This window comes from Rhinoraja longicauda, chromosome 36, assembly GCF_053455715.1.
Source record: "Rhinoraja longicauda isolate Sanriku21f chromosome 36, sRhiLon1.1, whole genome shotgun sequence".
Taxonomy (NCBI): domain Eukaryota; kingdom Metazoa; phylum Chordata; class Chondrichthyes; order Rajiformes; family Arhynchobatidae; genus Rhinoraja; species Rhinoraja longicauda.
In genome coordinates this window covers 1879605-1900799 of record NC_135988.1, presented here as the reverse complement: position 1 = coordinate 1900799, position 21195 = coordinate 1879605, and the positions used below count along the sequence as shown (strand labels likewise).

At 51.5% G+C, this 21195-nt stretch overlaps 1 protein-coding gene across 3 annotated transcripts in view; it reads right to left on the bottom strand.

Annotated features, from left to right (window-relative positions):
* The window catches only part of LOC144610184 (FHF complex subunit HOOK interacting protein 2A-like), a 52189-nt gene extending 39817 nt beyond the window's left edge, over positions 1-12372 (bottom strand). Inside the window, exons 1-4 of one of the 3 annotated variants that reach the window (XM_078428744.1) lie at positions 12302-12372; positions 6757-6835; positions 2873-3042; positions 2048-2152 (exon numbers count right to left, since the gene is read on the bottom strand). In XM_078428744.1, the coding sequence (XP_078284870.1) occupies positions 2048-2152; positions 2873-2992 (225 nt within the window). In that variant the 5' untranslated portion in view covers positions 2993-3042; positions 6757-6835; positions 12302-12372. Of the gene's footprint in view, positions 1-2047; positions 2153-2872; positions 3057-6756; positions 6836-12301 lie in introns of those variants that run through there. The other 2 variants (XM_078428742.1, XM_078428743.1) reach the window with 2 other exon arrangements.
* Positions 12373-21195: the final 8823 nt, after the last annotated feature.

Below are 21195 nucleotides of genomic sequence, written 5' to 3'. Positions count from 1 at the left end.
AATGCTGGAGTAAAACTCAGCGGGACAGGCAGCATCTCTTTGGAGAAGCAATGGGTGAAGTCCTCGACCCGAAACGTCTCCAGAGATGCCGCCTGTCCCGCCTAGTCACTCCAGCATTTTGTGTCTATCGTCGAGTGAAGGTACCTGTTCACTGAGACTGCTGGCAGCTCGCGTTTTATGTGGGATCAGGTGCTTGAACAGCAGTGCGTAATTCAAAAACACGTAAATTAAACGCACACGCGACTACGATTGTGCGCTTTATTCCAAATATACGAGCACATAAATCTAGCTTTGGTATTAAAGTAACAAGTGTAGTATTTTATAAACACATAAATCAAACACGCGTGAAGTGTGAGGGGCCTGTAACTGGGTCAATTATACTGTGGATGGAAATCACAAAACCTCACTGTGCGCTGGAAGCAACCGGATGATGTTCTGTTGTAGAACATGATCAATACTTCCTCTGGACCATCCTCTTGTTTCTGTCTGTGCTGCTTTTTCTCTTATGCATGAGGTGCTGGGCAGCTTCTTCCCAACAACCATCAGGCTATTGGGGGGGGGGGGGGGGGGGGGGAGAAGAGGGGGGGGGGAAGAGGTGGGGGGAAGAGGGGGGGGGAAGAGGGGGGTGGAGAAGAGAAGGGGGGAAAGAGAAGGGGGGAAAGAGAAGGGGGAAAGAGAAGGGGGGAAAGAGAAGGGGGGAAGAGAAGAGGGGAAGAGAGGGGGGGGAAGAAAGGAGGGAAAGAGAGGGGGGGAAGAGAGGGGGTGGGGGAGGGGGGAGGAGAGGGTGCTGCACCAATGCAGGAGAGGTTTGGGCCCAACGGGTCCACTTGGTCTAGTATGATAATAAAACACTCTTGACTTGAGTCTGACATGGCTGGGCACGATGGAAATGCCAGGAGCCATTCCGGGTGCACGCTGAGACAGTGCTGTCCAACACTTTGTAGAAACCCCTTCCCCTCCCATTCCCACACTGACCTTTCTGTCCTGGGCCTCCTCCATTGTCAGAGCAAATGGGGAGGAACAGCACCTCATATTTCGTTTGGGTAGCTTGCACCCTAGCACTATGAACATTGACTTCTCTAACTTCAAGTAGCCTTTGCTTTCCCTCTCTCTCCATCCCCACTCCCTTCCCAGTTCTCCTACCAGTCTTACTGTCTCCAACTACATTTTATCTCTGTACTGCCCACTCCCCTGAGAAGAAGGGGCTCGACCCAAAACGTCATCCATTCCTTCTCTCCAGAGATGCTGCCTGTCCCGCTGAGATACTCCAGCATTTTGTGTCTACCTTGTAGATATCTCCATTTTTGATTGGAAGGGTTATGGGGTTTGGAGGCAGAGATCAGCCATGATTGAATGGCGGAGTAGCCTTGGTGGGCCGAATGGCCTAATTCTACTACTATAACACGTGAACGTGTGACACCCACTGCCCACAGCCTCACAGAGCAGTGTTGGAGGATGCAAGTTGGATGTCAGGGCGAGTGAGAAAGTGGGTAAAGGACGGTGTCAGTGCTGGGTTAGTGGGGCACTCACCTGCACCCCAACGGTGCACGTGGACATGAGGCAGCAGTGGTCAGTGCTGGGTTAGCGGGGAATACACGGCACTCACCTACACGGGGCAGTGCACATGGACATGAGGCAGCAGTGGTCAGTGCTGGGTTAGTGGGACATTCACCTACACGGGGCAGTGCACATGGACATGAGGCAGCAGTGGTCAGTGCTGGGTTAGTGGGACACTCACCTACACGGGGCGGTACACGTTGACGTGAGGTAGTAGTGGTCAGTGCTGGGTTAGTGGGGAATACACGGCACTCACCTGCACGGGGCAGTGCACATGGACATGAGGCAGCAGTGGTCAGTGCTGGGTTAGTGGGACACTCACCTGCACATGGTCATGAGGCAGCAGCGGTCAGTGCTGGGTTAGTGGGACACTCACCTGCACATGGTCATGAGGCAGCAGCGGTCAGTGCTGGGTTAGTGAGGAATGCACAGGGCAGTGCACATTGACGTGAGGCAGCAGCAGTCAGTGCTGGATTAGTGGGGCACTCACCTGCACGGGGCGGTGCACGTTGACGTGAGGCAGCAGCGGTTGCTGAATCTGTCCAAGGAGTTTGGTGACCAGGACCAGTACCTGTTGTTTCATACCGGGGGGATACTGTGAACAAGGAGACAGACTTGGCAGAGATCAGCCTGGCCCACACCTGACCCAACTCCCAATGTTCCCTGGCAACCCAACCTCTGCCCAATAACCCGCTCACTCTCTGTACCACACTCTGGGCAGCCCAGTCCAACCCATCTCTGTCTGTCCCTTCCCTTCACACCTGGGGCGCTGCCTCGCAGCACCAGAGACCCGTGTTCAAGCCTGACCTTAGCTGCTGTCTGTGTGGAGTTTGACGTTTTCCCTGTGACCACGCGGATTTTCAATGGGTGCTCCGGTTTTCTCCCACCTCCCAAAGATGTGCGTGTTTGCCGGTTAAATGGCCTCTGTAAATTGCCCCTCGTGTACAAGGAGTGGATATAAAAACATAGATCTAGTGTGAACGGGTGATCGATGGTCGGCCTGCACTCAGTAGCCCAGAGGGCCACTGTTTCTCAAAACTAAACTTTTCTTCACATCACAACTGTTTTCCTCACTTACCACTGAGCATTTTTACCATTACCCCTTTGCTCATCTCATTACCTCCCAGCTCCACAACACTTACTCCCAAAATTCACCCAATCCTACACCTCTCATCAGCACTCCCCCTCCACACCAGTTCCTCCTATCCTCCATGCCTCCCTGTTCTCACATCTCACCATTAATGTCCACCCTCCTTGCTTTGTAGTGTGTACCCCTCCCTCCCTCCCTCCCTCCCTCGCTCGCTGCCATGCTTACCCCTGCCTTGGCCAGGGTGCAGAGGGTCTCCAGTATTTTGTGCTGCAGGAAGTATTCCATACATGGTCCCGTCTCTCCCGATTCGCTCTGCTTCTCCTCGTAAACAAGTATGTCCACCATCTGCCTCAGGCGCCATGGGATGTCCGTCTGTCTCACCGGAAGGTTTTCATCTGGAAAACACCGTCTGTGACCATCAAGAGGGCACATTTGTCTTCATATTTCCAGCCACCAGGGACTGCCCATTCACTTCCAAGAGGAAGGACCTCCCGTCTCTGATCTCACCATGACAATGACACACTGAAGCAGTCAGCACATGTACTGAAACAACACACCGCACTGATCCAAACCTGGTGAAACCAGTTACTGTTCCTTAACCCAATCGTATCAACATTACCCTAATTTCAGGTAACACTCCTCATCCTTTACCTGCCTCTCTCCCCTGTGCCCCACCTGGGTGTGTATCCGTTTCACTCACCAACCTGCCCCTTCCACCTATATCCCTTCCTCATCTTCACATTTCACTCCTCTCTTATCTTACAGCCTGTCTGCTTTTCATCTCTGGCCTTTTGTCCAACCATCTGCCTGTCAAACCGCCTCCCCCCAACACATCTGCATCCACCTATCACTTATCATGCCCCACCTCTTTTTCAGCTTTGTCCCCCTACTTTAACCAGTCTAAAGAAGGGTCCGATCCTGATACATTGCCTGTCCATGTTCTCCACAGATGCTGCCTAACCCGCTGAGTTACTCCAGCACTCTGTGAAACGTCACCTATCCATGTTCTCCACAGATGCTGCCTGACCTGCTGAGTTACTCCAGCATTTTGTGTTTTTTCTGTTCCTCAGTTGTGAAGTGCATGCGAGGGTTTTGTGGAAGTTTGTGGAGAGTTCTACTTGGTAGAGGGCTGGACTTGACTCTATCTTGGGCAATGAAGTTGTGCAAGTGATGGGAGTGTCTGCAGAGGGACCCTTTGTCTACAGTGACCATAGTTTGGCCATGAATGATAAAGCTAGTCCTCAAGATAGAGCCCCAGAGTGAATGAAGGCAGATTTCAATTGTGTAAGGCAGGGCCTGGAGGACATAGATAAGGGAGTAACTGCTAAAAGGAGATCAACATCCATTGGTGGGCGGTGTTTAAAAGCAAGATAGTAAAAATCCAGTCAGTATATCCCTGCAAGAGTAAGAGGCAAAGATAGTAGGTTTAGGGAACCTGGGCTCAGAAAGGATATTGAAGACGTCTAGAGTCAAGGGTGTTTTATTGTCATATGTCCCAGACAGAACGATCAAATTCTTGCTTGCAGCAGCACAACAGAATATGTATACCTCTTATAGAGGTGTATAAAATCATGGGAGGAATAGATCGGGTAGATGCAGTCTCTTGCCCAGAGTAGGTGAATCAAGGACCTGAGGACATAGGTTTAAAGTGAAGGGGGAAAGATTTAATCGGAATCTGAGGGGTAACTTTTTCACACAAAGGGTGGTGGGCATATGGAACAAGCTGCCAGAGGAGGTAGTTGAGGCTGGGACTATCCCAACGTTTAAGAAGCAGTTAGACAGGTACATGGATAGGACAGGTTTGGAGGGATTTGGACCAAACCCAGGCAGGTGAGACTAGTGTAGCTGGAACATATTGGCCGGTGTGGGCAAGTTGGGCCGAACGGCCTATTTCCGCACTGTATCACTCTAGGACTGACTCTATGACACAGAAAAAACGGAGGAATTGTAGATAGCAAAGATGATGATACAGCAGGATGTGGAACAGATGGAAATTTGGGGCTGTAGTGACCAATGGAATTTAATCCAAATAAGTGTGTGAGGTAATGCACTTTGGGAAGCCAACTTCTGATAGGATATGGAGAATAATTGGGAGGGATCCTAGGGGTGTGAATGTATAGAGACCTTGGGGGAAAGTCCATAGCTTGCAGAAAGTGATAACACTGGTAGTGAAGAAGGCATTCCATATTCTTGCCTTCTTTGGCCAAGACTCTGAGTTTCAGAGATGGATGTCATTTTGCAACTATACAAAACATTGTTTGGACCACACTGGGAATATTATAAACCGTTTTGTTCACCATACCACGAGAGCAATAGAAAGTGTGCAGAAGAGATTCACCAGGATGTTGCCTGCTTTGGAGGACTGTAGTTATAAGGAAAGATAGGGCAGACTGTTTTTTTCTCAATTGGGCAGCACGGTGGCGCAGCGGTAGAGTTGCTGCCTTACATCGCTAGCGATGCCGGAGACCCGGGTGTAATCCCCACTACGGGTGCTGTCTGCACGCAGTTTGTAAGTTCTCCCCGTTTTCTCCGAGATCTTCCGTTTCCTCCCACACTCCAAAGATTTACAGGTATGTAGGTTAATTGGCTTTGGTATAAATGTAAATTGTCCCTAGTGTGTGCAGGATAGTGTTAGTGTGTAGGGATCGCTGGTCGGTGTGTTCTTGGTGGGGCCGAAGGGCCTGTTTCTGCGCTGTATCTCTAAACAAAACGAAAGATGTGGGAAGTTGAGAGGCAGCCGTAGAGACGTTTGAAACATTAGGAGAAGTAGTAATAGGGTCGATATTCAGAGTCTTTTATCAAGGGGTCTAGAGGGGTGAAGGGGAGAATGTTAAAGGAGATCTGAGAGCAAGGGTTACACACAGAGGGTGGTGGTTATGTGAAACGAGCTGCCAGAGGCAGCTGTACAGGCAGGTACAATTACAACATTTGAAAGATCTTTGCATAAGAAACGCATGGAGAGATTCGAGCCTAATGCAGACAAATAGGATAATGCATAATACATGATGGTTGGAACTGATGAAGTGAACAAAAAGGACCAATTTCTGTGCTGTAGTGTGGGTTTTCTCCAGGATCCCTGGTTTCCTCCCACACTCCTAAGACGTACTTGTTTGTAGGTTAATTGGCTTGGTATAATTGTAAATTGTCCCTAGTGTGTAGGATAGTGTTAGTATGTGGGGATCGCTGGTTGGCATGGACTCAGTGGGCCGAAGGTCCTGTTTCCGCGCTCTATCTCTAAACTAAACTAAACAGAGCCGATTTCTCTCGTTCCCTGATTCTACCACCAAGGCCCACCCTCAGTTTAGTTTAGAGGTACAGCGCGGAAACAGGCCCTTCGGCCCACCGAGTCTGCACCAACCTGCGATCCCCGCACAATAACACTATCCCACACATACTAGGGGCAATTTTACATTTATACCAAGCCAATTAACCTACAAACCTGTATGTCTTTGGAATGTGGGCGGCACGGTAGCGCAGCGGTAGAGTTGCTGCTTTACAGCGAATGCAGCGCCGGAGACTCAGGTTCGATTCTGACTACGGGTGCTGCACTGTAAGGAGTTTGTACGTTCTCCCCGTGACCTGCGTGGGTTTTCTCCGAGATCTTCGGTTTCCTCCCACACTCCAAAGACGTACAGGTATGTAGGTTAATTGGCTGGGTAAATGTGAAAATTGTCCCTAGTGGGTGTAGGATAGTGTTAATGTGCGGGGATCACTGGGCGGCACGGACTTGGAGGGCCGAAAAGGCCTGTTTCCGGCTGTATATATATGATATGATATGATATGATATGAAACCGGAGATCTCGGAGAAAACGCACGCGGACACGGGGAGAACGTCCAAACTCCATACAGACAGCACCCGAGGTCAGGATCGAACCCGGGTCCACTGGTACTGCAAGGCAGTAACTCTACTGCTGCGCCACCCTTGAACATCAGCCTCCTCATATTCTGACCTGTGTTCCTCTGAGTCTCCCACTGTAGCCCACCCATCTATCAGCCAGCAGATTAGTGCAGCATGCAGATGCTTCATGATTCCACACCAGACCGCCCCTCACCACACATTACACAGCAGAGACTATTCCACCAAAACTTCACAAAGACTGCAGCCAGACCTGTGGTCACAATGTAATAATTGGTGATTCCCTTCCAGTGACCCCTGAAGGACTCCAGCAGCTGAACCGGCTCTTCCTCCTACAAAAGAGAAACAAAATAAAATATTACATGCGGAATTATACTGGAAAGACACCGCTGAGGAAAGGCGCTGTTGAACAGTTTGGAAGGAACAGAGGGAGCGTGTATATAATGACGAAGAGACAGAACTATCAGAGCCTTTAAAATCAGAGGCAGGGCAGTGACTGAGGCATCCCCTCTCCTCTCCTCTCTACTCCAATCTGGCCAAACCCCCAGGCTAGCAAAAGCCAATGCCAACTGCTTTTCAGCTGAGTCAGGTGCTAGGAGTGTGGAGTGAGAGCAGGGACCTACGCCAAACCTGCCCAACCTGTCTTCATATATAGAGTCATAGAGTGATACAGTGTGGAAATAGGCCCTTCGGCCGAACTCGCGTACAGTCCCAGCCTACTCAACCTGTAGCTCACATCCTCCAGTCCTGGCAACATCCTCGTAAATCTTCTCTGTACCCTTTCCAGCTTAACAACATCTTTCCCATAACACAATACAATACAATACAATACAATATATCTTTATTGTCATTGTACCCAGGGGTACAACGAGATTGGGAATGCGCCTCCCATACGATGCACTAATTTAGGTAATTTAGACAGCAGCAACCCAACGAAACGAACAGTTGTAACAGTTTTGGACAGGGTAAAGTGCAAGTTGATCTATGCGTTGTGGCCATCCGGCTCAGCAGGACCGGTTCATAGCAGCTATGGCCCTGGGGATGAAGCTGTTCCTGAGTCTGGAGGTGCGGGCATAGAAGGCCTTGTATCGTCTGCCCGATGGAAGGAGTTCGAACAGACTGTTGCAGGGGTGTGAAGAGTCTTTGTGGATGCTGGTGGCTTTTCTGAGGCATCGTGTGTTGTAGATGCCCTCCAAGTCTGGTAGCTGTGTTCCGATGGCCCTCTGAGCTCTATGGACTACCCGCTGTAGAGCTTTCCTTTCTGCCTCCGTGCAGCTGAGGTACCACACAGGGATTCCATGCGTTAGGATGCTCTCTATGGTGCAGCGGTAGAAGGTCTTCAGCAGCTGTTGGGGTAGACCAGACTTTTTCAGTGTTCTTAAGTAGAACAGTCTTTGTTGTGCCTTCTTGACCAGCGCAGCAGTGTTATTGGACCATGTTAGGTCCTCCGAAATGTGAGTGCCCAGAAACTTGAAGCTGGACACTCTCTCCACACTGACCCCATTGATAGAGATCGGGGCATATTCCCCGTTATGTGACCTACGGAAGTTGATGATCAGCTCCTTGGTCTTGGTGGTATTTAGGGACAGGTTGTTATCCGAGCACCAGTCCGCCAGGTTCTGCACCTCCGCTCTATAGTTTGTTTCATCCCCGTTGGTGATCAGCCCGATCACCGTTGTGTCATCTGCAAACTTGACAATGGTGTTGGTGTCGAATGCAGGAACACAGTCGTGTGTGAAGAGGGAGTAGAGCATGGGGCTCAGAACACAGCCCTGTGGTGTGCCGGTACTCAGGGTGATAGTGGAGGACAGGTGCGGGCCCATTCTCACTGCCTGCGGTCGTTCCAGCAGGAAGTCCAGGATCCAGTCACATAATGACGAGCTAAGGCCTAGCTGGTGGAGTTTGGTGATGAGCTTGGTGGGGATGACCGTGTTGAAGGCGGAGCTATAGTCTATGAATAGCATCCTCACGTACGTGCCCTGTCTCTCTAGGTGAGTCAGGACAGTGTGAAGAGCCAGAGAGATGGCGTCCTCTGTAGATCTATTTGCCCTGTATGCAAATTGATGTGGGTCCAGTGAGTCAGGGATGCTGGATTTGATGTGTGAGAGGACTAGCCTCTGAACTGAACGCAATACTCCAAATGTGTCCTCACCAAAGTCTTATACAACCCAGGAACCAGCCAGCTGAACCTTCTCTGCACTGCCTCCGAGACAAAATATCCTCTCTTGAATGTCTCAACAAAATCCCACAGAGCAAACGGGGCACTGCAAAGTATTTAAATGACAATTCACCATCTTATTCTTCCCAAAGTGAAAGACCTCACATTTACCCGCATTATATTCCTCCTGCCAACTTCTCACCCACTCACGTAACCTGTTACTTGGAGCAGTCCTGATTCCTGGACGCTGATGTCTGTTGTCCCAAAGATAAAGATTACTGCTACACTTGTTCATGCTTTGAATCTTTTCTGTGACCTTTCCAGCTTAATCATACCCTTCCTATACAGCCGCAAAAGGAGTGCACTCAACATTCCTGGTGCAGTACCTCCGACGTCCTACACAGGTATAACAAGGTGGTTCCGATATCTGTACTCAATGCTCCATGCCCTAAGCCTTCTTCACCACTCTATCTATCTGCATTTCCACTTTCATGGGACTATGTACTGATACCACCTCTGTTCTACAACACTCCCCATCCACAATCACATGAAGGCACTCTGTACCCCACCACCACAGTATTTGAATGTTCTATTCCTCACCCGGCCAAGTGTCTTCCATGGCAAACTGTGTCTTTTTCAGATAGTTTAATTTGCCTGCATTTAGCCCATATCTCTCCAAACATTTCCCATCTATGTACCTTTCCAAATGTCTTTTAAACCCTGTAATTGTCCCTGCCTCCACCACCTTCTCTGACAGCTCATTCCATATGCCCACCATCCTCTGTGTGAATAACCTGCCCCTCACATCTCCTTCAAATCTTTTCCCTCTCACCCTAAATATATACCCTCTAGTTTTAGAACTGTGACAGTTCACCTTATCTTTGTCTCTCATTATTTTATAAATCTCTACAAAATCACCCCTCAGACTCCTATGCTCCAGGGAAAACAGTCCCAGTCTTTCCTCAAGACTCAAGCAACATCCTTGAGAATCTTTTCTGCACCGTCTCCAACCTTATATCAACCAAAAGCATCATCATATCCCACAGTGAACAAAATTACTCATAATAGACCAGATATGTTCTCACCAATGTCCGAAACAACTGTAACATCATGTCCCTATATGTACTCAATGCCCATATTGAGTGCATATCAATACTCCATACGATTGAGTATATCATTGTTTTTATATTATAAATATATCATGCCATGTGCCTTCTTCACCACCCTGACTACCGGCATCTCCCCTTCCTCAACACTACATACTTGTACCTCCATGATCTCTCTGTTCTACAGCACTCTCCAGAGCCCTCCCCTTTACTGTGTAAGTTTTGCCAGGTTTAACTTCCTAAAATGCACTAGTTTGCACTTTGTGATCTTGGCAAATGTTCCTTCTGAAATCTCTCCCCTCTCATCTTAATCCTATGCCCCCTAGTTTTAGACCTATCCATGTTCTCCGGAGATGCTGCCTTACCCCCTGAGTTACTCCAGCACTTTGTGTCTTTTTCCTTGCATCTACTCTCGAGTTTCAGAATCCTCTAACTGGGGAAAGGACTGGACATTCACTTTATCCGTGCCCCTCACAATCTTGTGCCCGTCATGATCTTGTGCCCGTCATGATCTTGTACCCCCCATGATCTTGTACCCGTCATGATCTTGTACCCCCCATGATCTTGTACCCCCCATGATCTTGTGCCCGTCATGATCTTGTACCCCCCATGATCTTGTGCCCGTCATGATCTTGTGCCCGTCATGATCTTGTGCCCGTCATGATCTTGTACCCCCCATGATCTTGTACCCCCCATGATCTTGTGCCCGTCATGATCTTGTGCCCGTCATGATCTTGTACCCCCCATGATCTTGTACCCCCCATGATCTTGTACCCCCCATGATCTTGTACCCCCCATGATCTTGTACCCCCCATGATCTTGTACCCCCCATGATCTTGTACCCCCCATGATCTTGTACCCCCCATGATCTTGTACCCCCCATGATCTTGTACCCCCCATGATCTTGTACCCCCCATGATCTTGTACCCCCCATGATCTTGTACCCACATGATCTTGTACCCCCCATGATCTTGTACCCCCATGATCTTGTACCCCCCATGATCTTGTACCCCCCATGATCTTGTACCCCCCATGATCTTGTACCCCCCATGATCTTGTACCCACATGATGTTGTACCCCCCATGATGTTGTACCCCCCCATGATCTTGTACCCCCCATGATCTTGTACCCCCCATGATCTTGTACCCCCCATGATCTTGTACCCCCATGATCTTGTACCCCCCATGATCTTGTACCCCCCATGATCTTGTACCCCCCATGATCTTGTACCCCCCATGATCTTGTACCCCCCATGATCTTGTACCCCCCATGATCTTGTACCCCCCCATGATCTTTGTACCCCCCATGATCTTGTACCCCCCATGATCTTGTACCCCCCATGATCTTGTACCCCCCATGATCTTGTACCCCCCCATGATCTTGTACCCCCGATGATCTTGTACCGCTCAGTGAAGCCACCCCTAAGCCCCAGCCTACAACTCCAGCCCAGGTTACACTGACCAACTGCTGCCACCGTGGCCGCCTCTGTGCTCCCTCCCTCCCTTCACACATCACCCCGGGCCCGGCCGGCCCCTCCCTCCCTCCCTCCCGGCCCTAGCTGGGCTCCCGGCCACCTCCACCCCCGGCCGGGCCCCGCTTCTCACGGGAGTCCCCGGCCCTCTCCTCACTCCCGGCCCGGCCTGGTAGCGGCTGAGGTCCGGGACGATACCGGACCCATCCCCGCCCCCCCTGTCCCCGTCCCCCCGGCCCCGCTCACCGTGTCCACGCCCCCCCCCTGGTCCCCGGCCCCCCCCCTGGTCCCCGGCCCCCCCTGGTCCCCGGCCCCCCCCCTGGTCCCCGGCCCCCCCTGGTCCCCGGCCCCCCCCCTGGTCCCCGGTCCCCCCTGGTCCCCGGCCCCCCCCCCCCCCCCTGGTCCCCGGCCCCCCCCTGGTCCCCGGTCCCCCCTGGTCCCCGGCCCCCCCCTGGTCCCCGGCCCCCCCCTGGTCCCCGGTCCCCCCTGGTCCCCGGCCCCCCCCTGGTCCCCGGTCCCCCCCTGGTCCCCGGTCCCCCCTGGTCCCCGCCCCCCCCCCTGTCCCCGGCCCCCCCCCCCCTGGTCCCCGGCCCCCCCCCCCCTGGTCCCCGGCCCCCCCCCCTGGTCCCCGGCCCCCCCCCTGGTCCCCGGCCCCCCCCCTGGTCCCCGGCCCCCCCCTGGTCCCCGGCCCCCCCTGGTCCCCGGCCCCCCCCCTCTGGTCCCCGGCCCCCCCCCCTGGTCCCCGGCCCCCCCCCCTGGTCCCCCGGCCCCCCCTGGTCCCCCGGCCCCCCCTGGTCCCCGGCCCCCCCCTGGTCCCCGGCCCCCCCCTGGTCCCCGGCCCCCCCCCCTGGTCCCCGGCCCCCCCTGGTCCCCGGCCCCCCCTGGTCCCCGGCCCCCCCTGGTCCCCGGCCCCCCCTGGTCCCCGGCCCCCCCCCTGGTCCCCGGCCCCCCCTGGTCCCCGGCCCCCCCCTGGTCCCCGGCCCCCCCCCTGGTCCCCGGCCCCCCCCTGGTCCCGGCCCCCCCTGGTCCCCCGGCCCCCCCCCTGGTCCCCGGCCCCGCTCACCGTGTCCACGGCCTGCTGCAGCAGCGCGCTCACCTGCTCAACATGGCGCGGTAACGGCGCCCCCCACACACCCCCCACACCCCCACACCCCGGCCGGCCGGCTGGCTGGCCGCGCGCTGCTGGAGGACGAGGCGGCGGCGGCAGAGGACAGCCCGAGGACTGGGCCCGACCTCGGCACCTGCCGTTACCCCGGGAAACGGGCTGGAGGCCCGGGGGAGGGGGGGAGAGTGGGAGGAGTGAGGGGGGGTGGGGTAGAGGGAGGGAGGTGGGGTAGAGGGAGGGGGGGAGGGGGTAGAGGGAGGGAGGGGAGGGGGTAGTGGGGTAGAGGGAGGGGGGTGGAGTAGAGGGAGGGGGGTGGGGTAGAGGGAGGGAGGGAGGGGGTAGTGGGTAGAGGGAGGGGGGTGGAGTAGAGGGAGGGGGGGTGGGGTAGAGGGAGGGGGGTGGGGTAGAGGGAGGGAGGGAGGGGGGTGGGGTAGAGGGAGGGAGGGAGGGGGTAGAGGGAGGGAGGGAGGGAGGGAGGGAGGGGGGTGGGGTAGAGGGAGGGGGTGGGGAGAGGGAGGGGTGGGGGAGGAGAGGAGGAGTGAGGGGGGTGGGGTAGAGGGAGGGAGGGAGGGGGTAGGGTAGAGGGAGGGAGGGAGGGGGTGGGGTAGAGGGAGGGGAGAGTGGGAGGAGTGGAGGAGTGAGGGGGGTGGGGGTAGAGGGAGGGAGGGAGTGGGGTAGAGGGAGGGAGGGGGTGGGGTAGAGGGAGGGAGGGAGGGGGTGGGGTAGAGGGAGGGAGGAGAGTGGGAGGAGTGGAGGAGTGAGGGGGTGGGGGTAGAGGGAGGGAGGGAGTGGGGTAGAGGGAGGGAGGGGGTGGGGTAGAGGGAGGGAGGGGGGTGGGGGTAGAGGGAGAGAGGTGGGGTAGAGGGAGGGTGGTGGTGTGAGGGGACGGGGTGGGGGTCTGGGTGGGGATGAGGGATAGGGTCTGTTTGGGGAGGTGTTTGGAGGGGTAGGGGGTGGGTGAGGGGTAGGGGGGCGGTGGAGGATGCGGTAGGGGGTGGATGGACGGGGTGGGGGTCTGGGTGGAGGGTGTTGGTTGGGGTGGGGTGAGGGGATAGGGGTGGTGTAGGGGGGTGGAGAGAGATGGGATGGAGAAAGGGAGGGGGGTAGAAGGAGGGCGAAGGGGTGAGGGTAGAGTGAAGGGGATGGGGTAGACGGGTAGAAGGTGGGATAGTGGGAGGGGGTAGGGCGGGATAGTTGGCAGGTTGGGGGGTTGAGGGAGAGGGGAGTGGCAGTGGCGGCTGGAGGCAAGGAGTAGAGGGGGTGAAGGGGGGAGTAGAGCGTGGGGGTGGAGGTGGCTGTAGAAAGAGAGGTTGTAGAGGGAGGGAGGGCTGGTGGGTGGGAGTAGAGGGAGGTGAGATGGAGGGGGAGTGGGCAGGGAGGAAGTTGGGAGGGGGGCAGGGGACTGGGTGAGGAGGGTGGGGGCGGGTGAGGAAGGATTGGAAAGGGTCATTCCCCTTTGTTTAAATCTTACTGCCTGAAGACCTGTTGCGCCCCATTGTGACTTTGTGGACTATTATATTAATTGCTCCGCCCTGCTTGCCCTGCAGCCCTGCTCTAGTTGGAATATTCATTACTGGGTTGAACGGTGGTCTCCATGTACCCACTATATTTATTCATGGCTGATCATCTAAAAGCAGTACCTGCTTTCTCCCCATATCCCTTGATTTCTTTAGCCCGAAGAGCTAAATCTATCTCTCTCTTGAAAACAATAGATAATAGGTGCAGGAGTAGGTCATTCGGCCCTTCGAGCCAGCACCACCAATCAATGTGATCATGGCTGATCATTCTCAATCAGTACTCCGTTCCTGCCTTCTCCCCATACCCCCTGACTCCGCTATCCTTAAGAGCTCTAACTAGTTCTCTCTTGAATGCATTCGGAGACTTGGCCTCCACTGCCTTCTGAGGCAGAGAATTCCACAGATTTACAACTCTCTGACTGAAAAAGTTTTCCCCCATCTCCGTTCTAGATGGCCTACCCCTTATTCTTAAACTGGCCCCTGGTTCTGGACTCCCCCAACATTGGGAACATGTTTCCTGCATCGAGCCTGTCCAATCCTTTAAGAATTTTATATGTTTCTATAATAGGCTTGTATTCACTGGAGTTTAGAAGGATGAGAGGGGATCTTATAGAAACTTATAAAATTATAAAAGGACCTGGACAAGCTAGATGCAGGAAAAATGTTCCCAATGTTGGCTGAGTCCAGAACCAGGGTCACAGTCTTAGAATAAAGGGGAGGCCATTTAAAACTGAGGCGAGAAGAAACTTTTTCACCCAGAGAGTTGTGAATTTGTGGAATTTTCTGCCACAGTGGACGCCAAATCACTGGATGGATTTGAGAGAGAGTTGGGGCTAGTGGAATCAAGGGATATGGGGAGAAGGCAGGCACGGATTATTGATTATGGACAATCAGCCAAAATCACAATGAATGGCTCATCCTTCTAGCTCGAAGGGCCAAATGGCCTCCTGCACTTATTTTCTATGTTTTTAAGATCCCCTCTCATCCTTCTAAATTCCAGTGAATGCAAGCCCAGTCGACCCATTCTTTCATCATATGTCAATCCCGCCATCCCGGGAATTAACCGAGTGAATCTACGCTACACTCCCTCGATAACAATAATGTCCTTCCTCAAATTAGGAGACCAAAACTGTACACAATACTCCAGGTGTGGTCTCACCAGGGCCCTGTATAACTACAGTAGGACCTCCTTGCTCCTAAACTCAAATCCTCTCGCAATGAAGGCCTACTCGTTCATTAGCTTTCTTCGCTGCCAGCTGTACCTGCATGCTTACTTTCAGTGAGTGATATACAAGCACGTCCAGGTCTCGTTACACCTCCCCTTTTCCTAATCAGACACCATTTAGATAATAATCTGCCTTCCTCTTCTTGCCACCAAAGTGGATAACCACACATTTATCCACATTATCCTGCATCTGCCATGCATCTGCCCACTCGCCCACCCTATCCAAGTCACCCTGCAGCCTCATAGCATCCTCATCGCAGCTCACACTGCCACCCAACTTTGTATCATCCGCAAACTTGGAGATGTCACATTTAATTCCCTTGTCTAAATTGTTAATATGTATTGTAAATGACTCTAGTACCAGCACTGAGCCTTTCGGCACCCCATTAGTTACTGCCTGCCATTCTGAAAAGGACCGCTAATTCCTACTCTTTGCTTCCTGTCTGCCAACCAGTTCTCTATCCATGTCAATACCCTACCCCCAATACCGTGTACTCTAATTTTGCATACTAATCTCTTGTCAAAGGTTTTTTGAAAGTCCAGATACACCACATCCACTGGCTCTCCCTTATCCATTCTACTTGTTACATTCTCAAAAAATTCCAGAAGATTAGTCAAGTATGATTTCCCCTTCATAAATCCATGCTGCCTTTGACCGATCCTGTCACTTCTTTCCAAATGCTATAACATCTTTAATAATCGACTCAAGCACCTTCCCCACTTCCGATGTGAGGCTAAATGTCTATAATTCCCCGTTTTCTCTCTCCCTTCTAAAAAATTGGAGCTGCCCTCCAGTCCACAGGAAATGATCCAGAGTCGAGAGAACATTGGAAAATGATCACCAATGCATCCCATGATTTCTAGGGCCACCTCCTTGAGTACTCTGGGATACAGACCATCAGGCCCAGGGGATTTTTCTGCCTTCACCATTTCCTGACTAATGTGGATTCTCTTCAGTTCCTCCCTCCCAATAGATCCTCAGTCCCCTAGTATTTCTGGAAGATTGTTTGTGTCTTCCTTAGTGAAGACAGAACCAAAGTACTTGTTTAACTGTTCTGCCATTTCCTTGTTTCCATTATAACTTCACCTGTCTCTGATTGTAAGGGACCTACATTCGGCTTGACTAATCTTTTCCTTTTTACATATCTAAAGAAGCTTTTACACAGTTTTTATATTCCCTGCAAGCTTTCTTTCATACTCTTCCCCCCCCCCCCCCCCTCTTAATTAACCCCTTTGTCCTCTTCTGTTGAGTTGTACATTTCTCCCAGTCCTCTGGCCAATTGCTGCTTCCTCTGGCCAATTTATAAGCCTCTTCCTTGGATTTAAGGAGTGATTGAGAGCAGGAGTGGACCAGCAGCCTCGACAGGCACTGTGTGATTATGACTGACCTCTCGTTTTCTCTACTCATCGTCAATGCCAGTTCCCCATTACCCCCAACTCTTCAATCTTCCTCCACCTTAAACATATTTATAATCTGGCCCCCACCACTCTCCAGAGATTCACTGCCCTACCTGCACACCTCTGTTTTAAATAACCGGTCACTAATTTTGTATCTGCTTCTCCTTGTAGGTGGTGGAGCGGGATAGAGGGCGGGGGTCGGGGGGATTCACCAATGGGTAAAAATACTCCATCATCAATCCTCTCAAACCACCTGGGATCTTGTATGTTTTTAGGTAAGGAGAGCAAAACTGTAGGTAATATTCCAGCCATGGCCTCACCAACACCCTGTACACTGTAACATAACCTCCTTCTTGTCAAAGTCCAACCCCTTTTCAACAATGGCCAACATGTCCGTCATCTTCTTAACTACCTGCTAAACCTGTCTGCTAACTTTCTGTGGTTCATGCACGAGATTACTGAGATCACTCTGAGCTTCAATCATTTGTATATAATAGGTACAGAAGTTGGGAGGAAATGTTACAGATATAGTAAGACATTGGTGAGGCCATACTTACAATAAAATGTGTTCAGTTTTGGTCACCTTGTTATGGGAAAGATGTTGTCAAGTGGGAAAGGGTGCGGAGTAGATTTATGAGGATGTTGCCCGGACTCGAGCTATTGGGAGAGGTTGAGCAAGTTAGGACTCTATTCCTTGGAGCACACGATGATGAGGGGGTGATCTTATAGAGGTACCAAATTACGAGAGGAATGGATAGGGTAAAATGCAGTCTTTTACCCAGAGTAGGGGAATCGAGAACCAGAGGACATAGATTTTAGGTGGGGGAGAGATTCAATAGAATGGTGAGGGGTAACTTACACAAGCTTTTTACACAAAGGGTGGTGGGTGTATGGAACAAAGCTGCAGGAGGAGGTAAATGAGACAGGTAGGATAGGTTTAGAGGGATATGGGCCAAATGCAGGCAGGTGGGACAAGTGTTGATGGACATGTTGGTCAGTGTGGGCCAAAGAGGCTGTTTCCACACTGTATGATTATAGAGTCATAGAGTGATACAGTGCGGAAACAGGACCTTCGGCCCAACTTGCCCACACCAGCCAACATGTCCCAGCTGCACTAGTCTCACCTGCCCGCGTTTGGTCCATATCCCTCCAAACGTATCTTATCCATGTACCTGTCTAACTGTTTCTTAAATGTTGGGATGGTCCCTCCCACAACTACCTCCTCTGGCAGCTTGTCCCATACACCCACCACACTATGTGTGAAAAAGTTACCCCTCGGATTCCTATTAAATCTTTTCCCCTTCACCTTAAACCTATGTCCTCTGGTCCTCAATTCACCTACTCTGGGCAAGAGACTCTGTGCATCTACCCGATCTATTCCTCTCATGATTCTGACTCTATTTGCACTCTTTCTCCAATCAGATAGGAATATGCCTTCTGATTCCTCTTGTCAGTGTATGATCTCGCACGTCCACATTAAACTCCATTTGCCAGGTTTTCACCCAGTCATTCCATCTATCTATGTCCCATTGCAGAATCTCCTTGTCCACATCACAACAGGCCTCATCTAATTTCATATCATCAGCAAACTTGGAAACCTTCCATTTCATTCACTCCTCCACCTCATCAATGTGAGTAATAATTCAAAGGTTCAAAGGTTAGTTTGTTGCCTCGTGTACCGATTAAGGTACAATGAAACTCGAATTTATTAATCATTAATGGAAGTAGTAATCAGTTAAGAACTTCACTAGTTACATCCCTCCTGCACCAATGGACCCATTAATTCCAACTCCAACAGCTGTCTCACTGGCTCTCTGCACTGGACCATCTGAACAGGAGCACATGCAAGGCTGCTGTGTCCATTGCAGCCTGGTGTTCAACACTATTAGTTTACTCTATTGTCAAGGGATCGCAAGCTCCACGATGGTAAGTCCACGCCGCGCCTGCAGTATGAAGCGCCGGGCCGGTCTCCAGGAAAGTCCGCGCCACTCCACGATGTTAGGCCGCAGTGGGGACGGAGTTACGACACGATGAAAAATCGCATCTCCGTCGAGGTAAGAGATTGAAAAAAGTTTCCCCCACATAAAACAAACCAAGGAACACTAAAACATACTCTTTGACACACATGTAAAATAACAAAACAGAAGAAAGGACAGTCAGACTGTTGGCGAGGCAGCCATTGCTGGCGCCACCCGGTTACGGAGTACTTGATCAAATAGGCCAAAGTCAGCATGGTTTTGTGAAGGGGAGACCTTGCCTTACAAATCTGTTCGAATTCTTTAAAGAAGTGAATAGCAGGACAAATGAGTCAGTAGATGTTGTTTACTTAGATTTTCAGAAAGCCTTTGAAAAGGTGCCACACGTGAGGCTGCTAAGGAAGGTGAGAGCCCATGGTATCAAAGGGCAGATGTTGGTATGGATAGCAGGCTGGCTGGATGGCAGAAGACAAGGAGTGGCAATAAAGGGGGCTTTTTCGGGTTGGCTGCCAGTGACTAGTGGAGTTCCGCAGGGCTCGGTGCTGGGCCTCTACTCTTCACGTTGTATACTAATGATTTGGACGAGGGGATTGAAGGCTTTGTGGCCAAGTTTGCAGATGATACAAAAATAGGTGGAGGGGCAGGTAGTGACCCTGCGGAATAACTTGGACAGGTTGGGAGAGTGGGCAGAGAAGTGGCAGGTGGAATATTGTGTAGCAGTGTGGAGTCATGCATTTTTTGTAGTAGGAATAAAAGCATAGACTATTTTCTAAATGGAGAGAGAATCCAGAAATCGGAGGTGCAAAGGGACTTGGGAGTGCTGGTGCAGGATTCCCAAATAGTTCATCTACAAGTCGAATCGGTAGTAAAGAAAACAAACTCAATGTTAGCATTTATTTCAAGATGTCAGAGGTTATGGAGGGAAGGCAGGAGAAAGGGGTGAGGATTGATCAGCCATGATTGAATGGCGGAGTAGACTTGATGGGCCGAATGGCCTAATTCTGCTCCTATCACTTAAATATGAACTGGCACACTCCTACTCCCATGTTCCATGTGTCTGGGTTTAGCATTTAGGTTTATTATTTTATTCTAATATATTATTCTACTCCTATCACTTATGACCTTATGATCTCCTCACTGACCATCAATGCAGATGAATCTCATGGCTGCGTGCTTCGCTCTCTGTTGTACTCTACCTGTAACAGTGTGGCTGAACACAGCTCCAATGTTGTCTATAAACTCACCGACGACACCTCTGTTGTTGGCCAAATCACAGGTGTTGAGGATTCGGCGTACAGGAGAGAGATAGGACACTTGGATGAAGTGCCACACCAACAACCTCTCGCTCAATGCCAACATTGCCAAGGAACTCATTGTTCACTTCAGAAAGGGGAAGTTGGGAGAGCAGTTTTTGTTGGTGGGTCAGTGGTGGAGAGAGTCACCTTCACCTTTATCCTGGGCGTGTGATCATGTGTGACTCGTCCTGGCCCAGGGCACAGATACAATCATGAAAATGGTGAAAACAGTGGCAGTGCCTCAAGTTTGTTTGAAGTTTAAAGAGATTCAACCTGTCACTGACCACTCTATCAAACCTCTACAGATGCAGTATAGAAACAATCCTGACTGCATTGTGGCCTGGCACGGCAATCCCAATGCAAGAGGCTGCAGAGAGTGGGTGGACTCAGCCTGGTCCAACACGGGCACAATCTCCCCACGGACAGAAGTATCTTTATGAGGTGCTGCCTGAAGAAGGCGGCTTCTCTCACCAAGTTTCCCCACCTCCCATGCCCCGCGCTCTTCTCACTGCGACCTCGGGCAGGAGGTACAGAAGCTTGAAGTCCCACAACACCAGATTCAGGAACAACTTTCCTACAACCATCAGGTTCTTGAGCTGACCTGCACAACCCTAATGCTACCTCGCCTCCTGCACCACCTTGGACTTGTGTCTAATTATGTTTTGCATTAGCATCTTGCTTTTGCCTGGTCTTGTTCTTTACGTTGTCTTGTAGAATTTGTGTTTGGTGTAGGATAGAACTCGTGTATGGGGAGCAGATGGTGGGTCAAAGGGCCTGTTTCCACATTGTATCTCTGAAGTCTAAAGTGTATTATCTGTCCATGTGCCCACAATGCCTCAGCTAACAAGATTTCCACCGTACCTCACCATACTTGTGCAGATAACAATAGACATGACTTGCCTTGGCTTTCCAAGGGCCAGTCTTCAGTCGATGCTAACTCACTTCTTTTGGTAGCAGGTAGACACAAAATGCTGGAGTAACTCAGCAGGTCAGGCAGCATCTCGGGAGAGAAGGAATGGGTGACGTTTGGGGTCGAGAGAAGGGTTGCCACCCAAAACCCATTCCTTCTCCTCCCGAGATGCTGCCTGTCCCGCTGAGTTACTCCAGCATTTTGTGTCGACCTTCAATTTAAACCAGCATCTGCAGTTTTTTTTTCCTACACATCTCTTGATAGCATGTCTTTTAATGTGAGTACCTGTCTCTTCTGTGGCACTTTGTCTTTTGGAGATCTAGCAAGTCCGCTTCACGAGATCCCTGTCCCCACAGCAGGAGTGTCCATGTGGTGGGGCTGGAAACTGGAAGTGTCCTGAGCTAATTCTGCTACCACCATCGTCCACTGTACAAGTGATGGGTCCCACTGATTGTCGCCAGAAGCTTGCGCCCTTTTCAGGATGGATGATGACAGTGATGTAACACTTGAAACATGGACGATGGACACCCT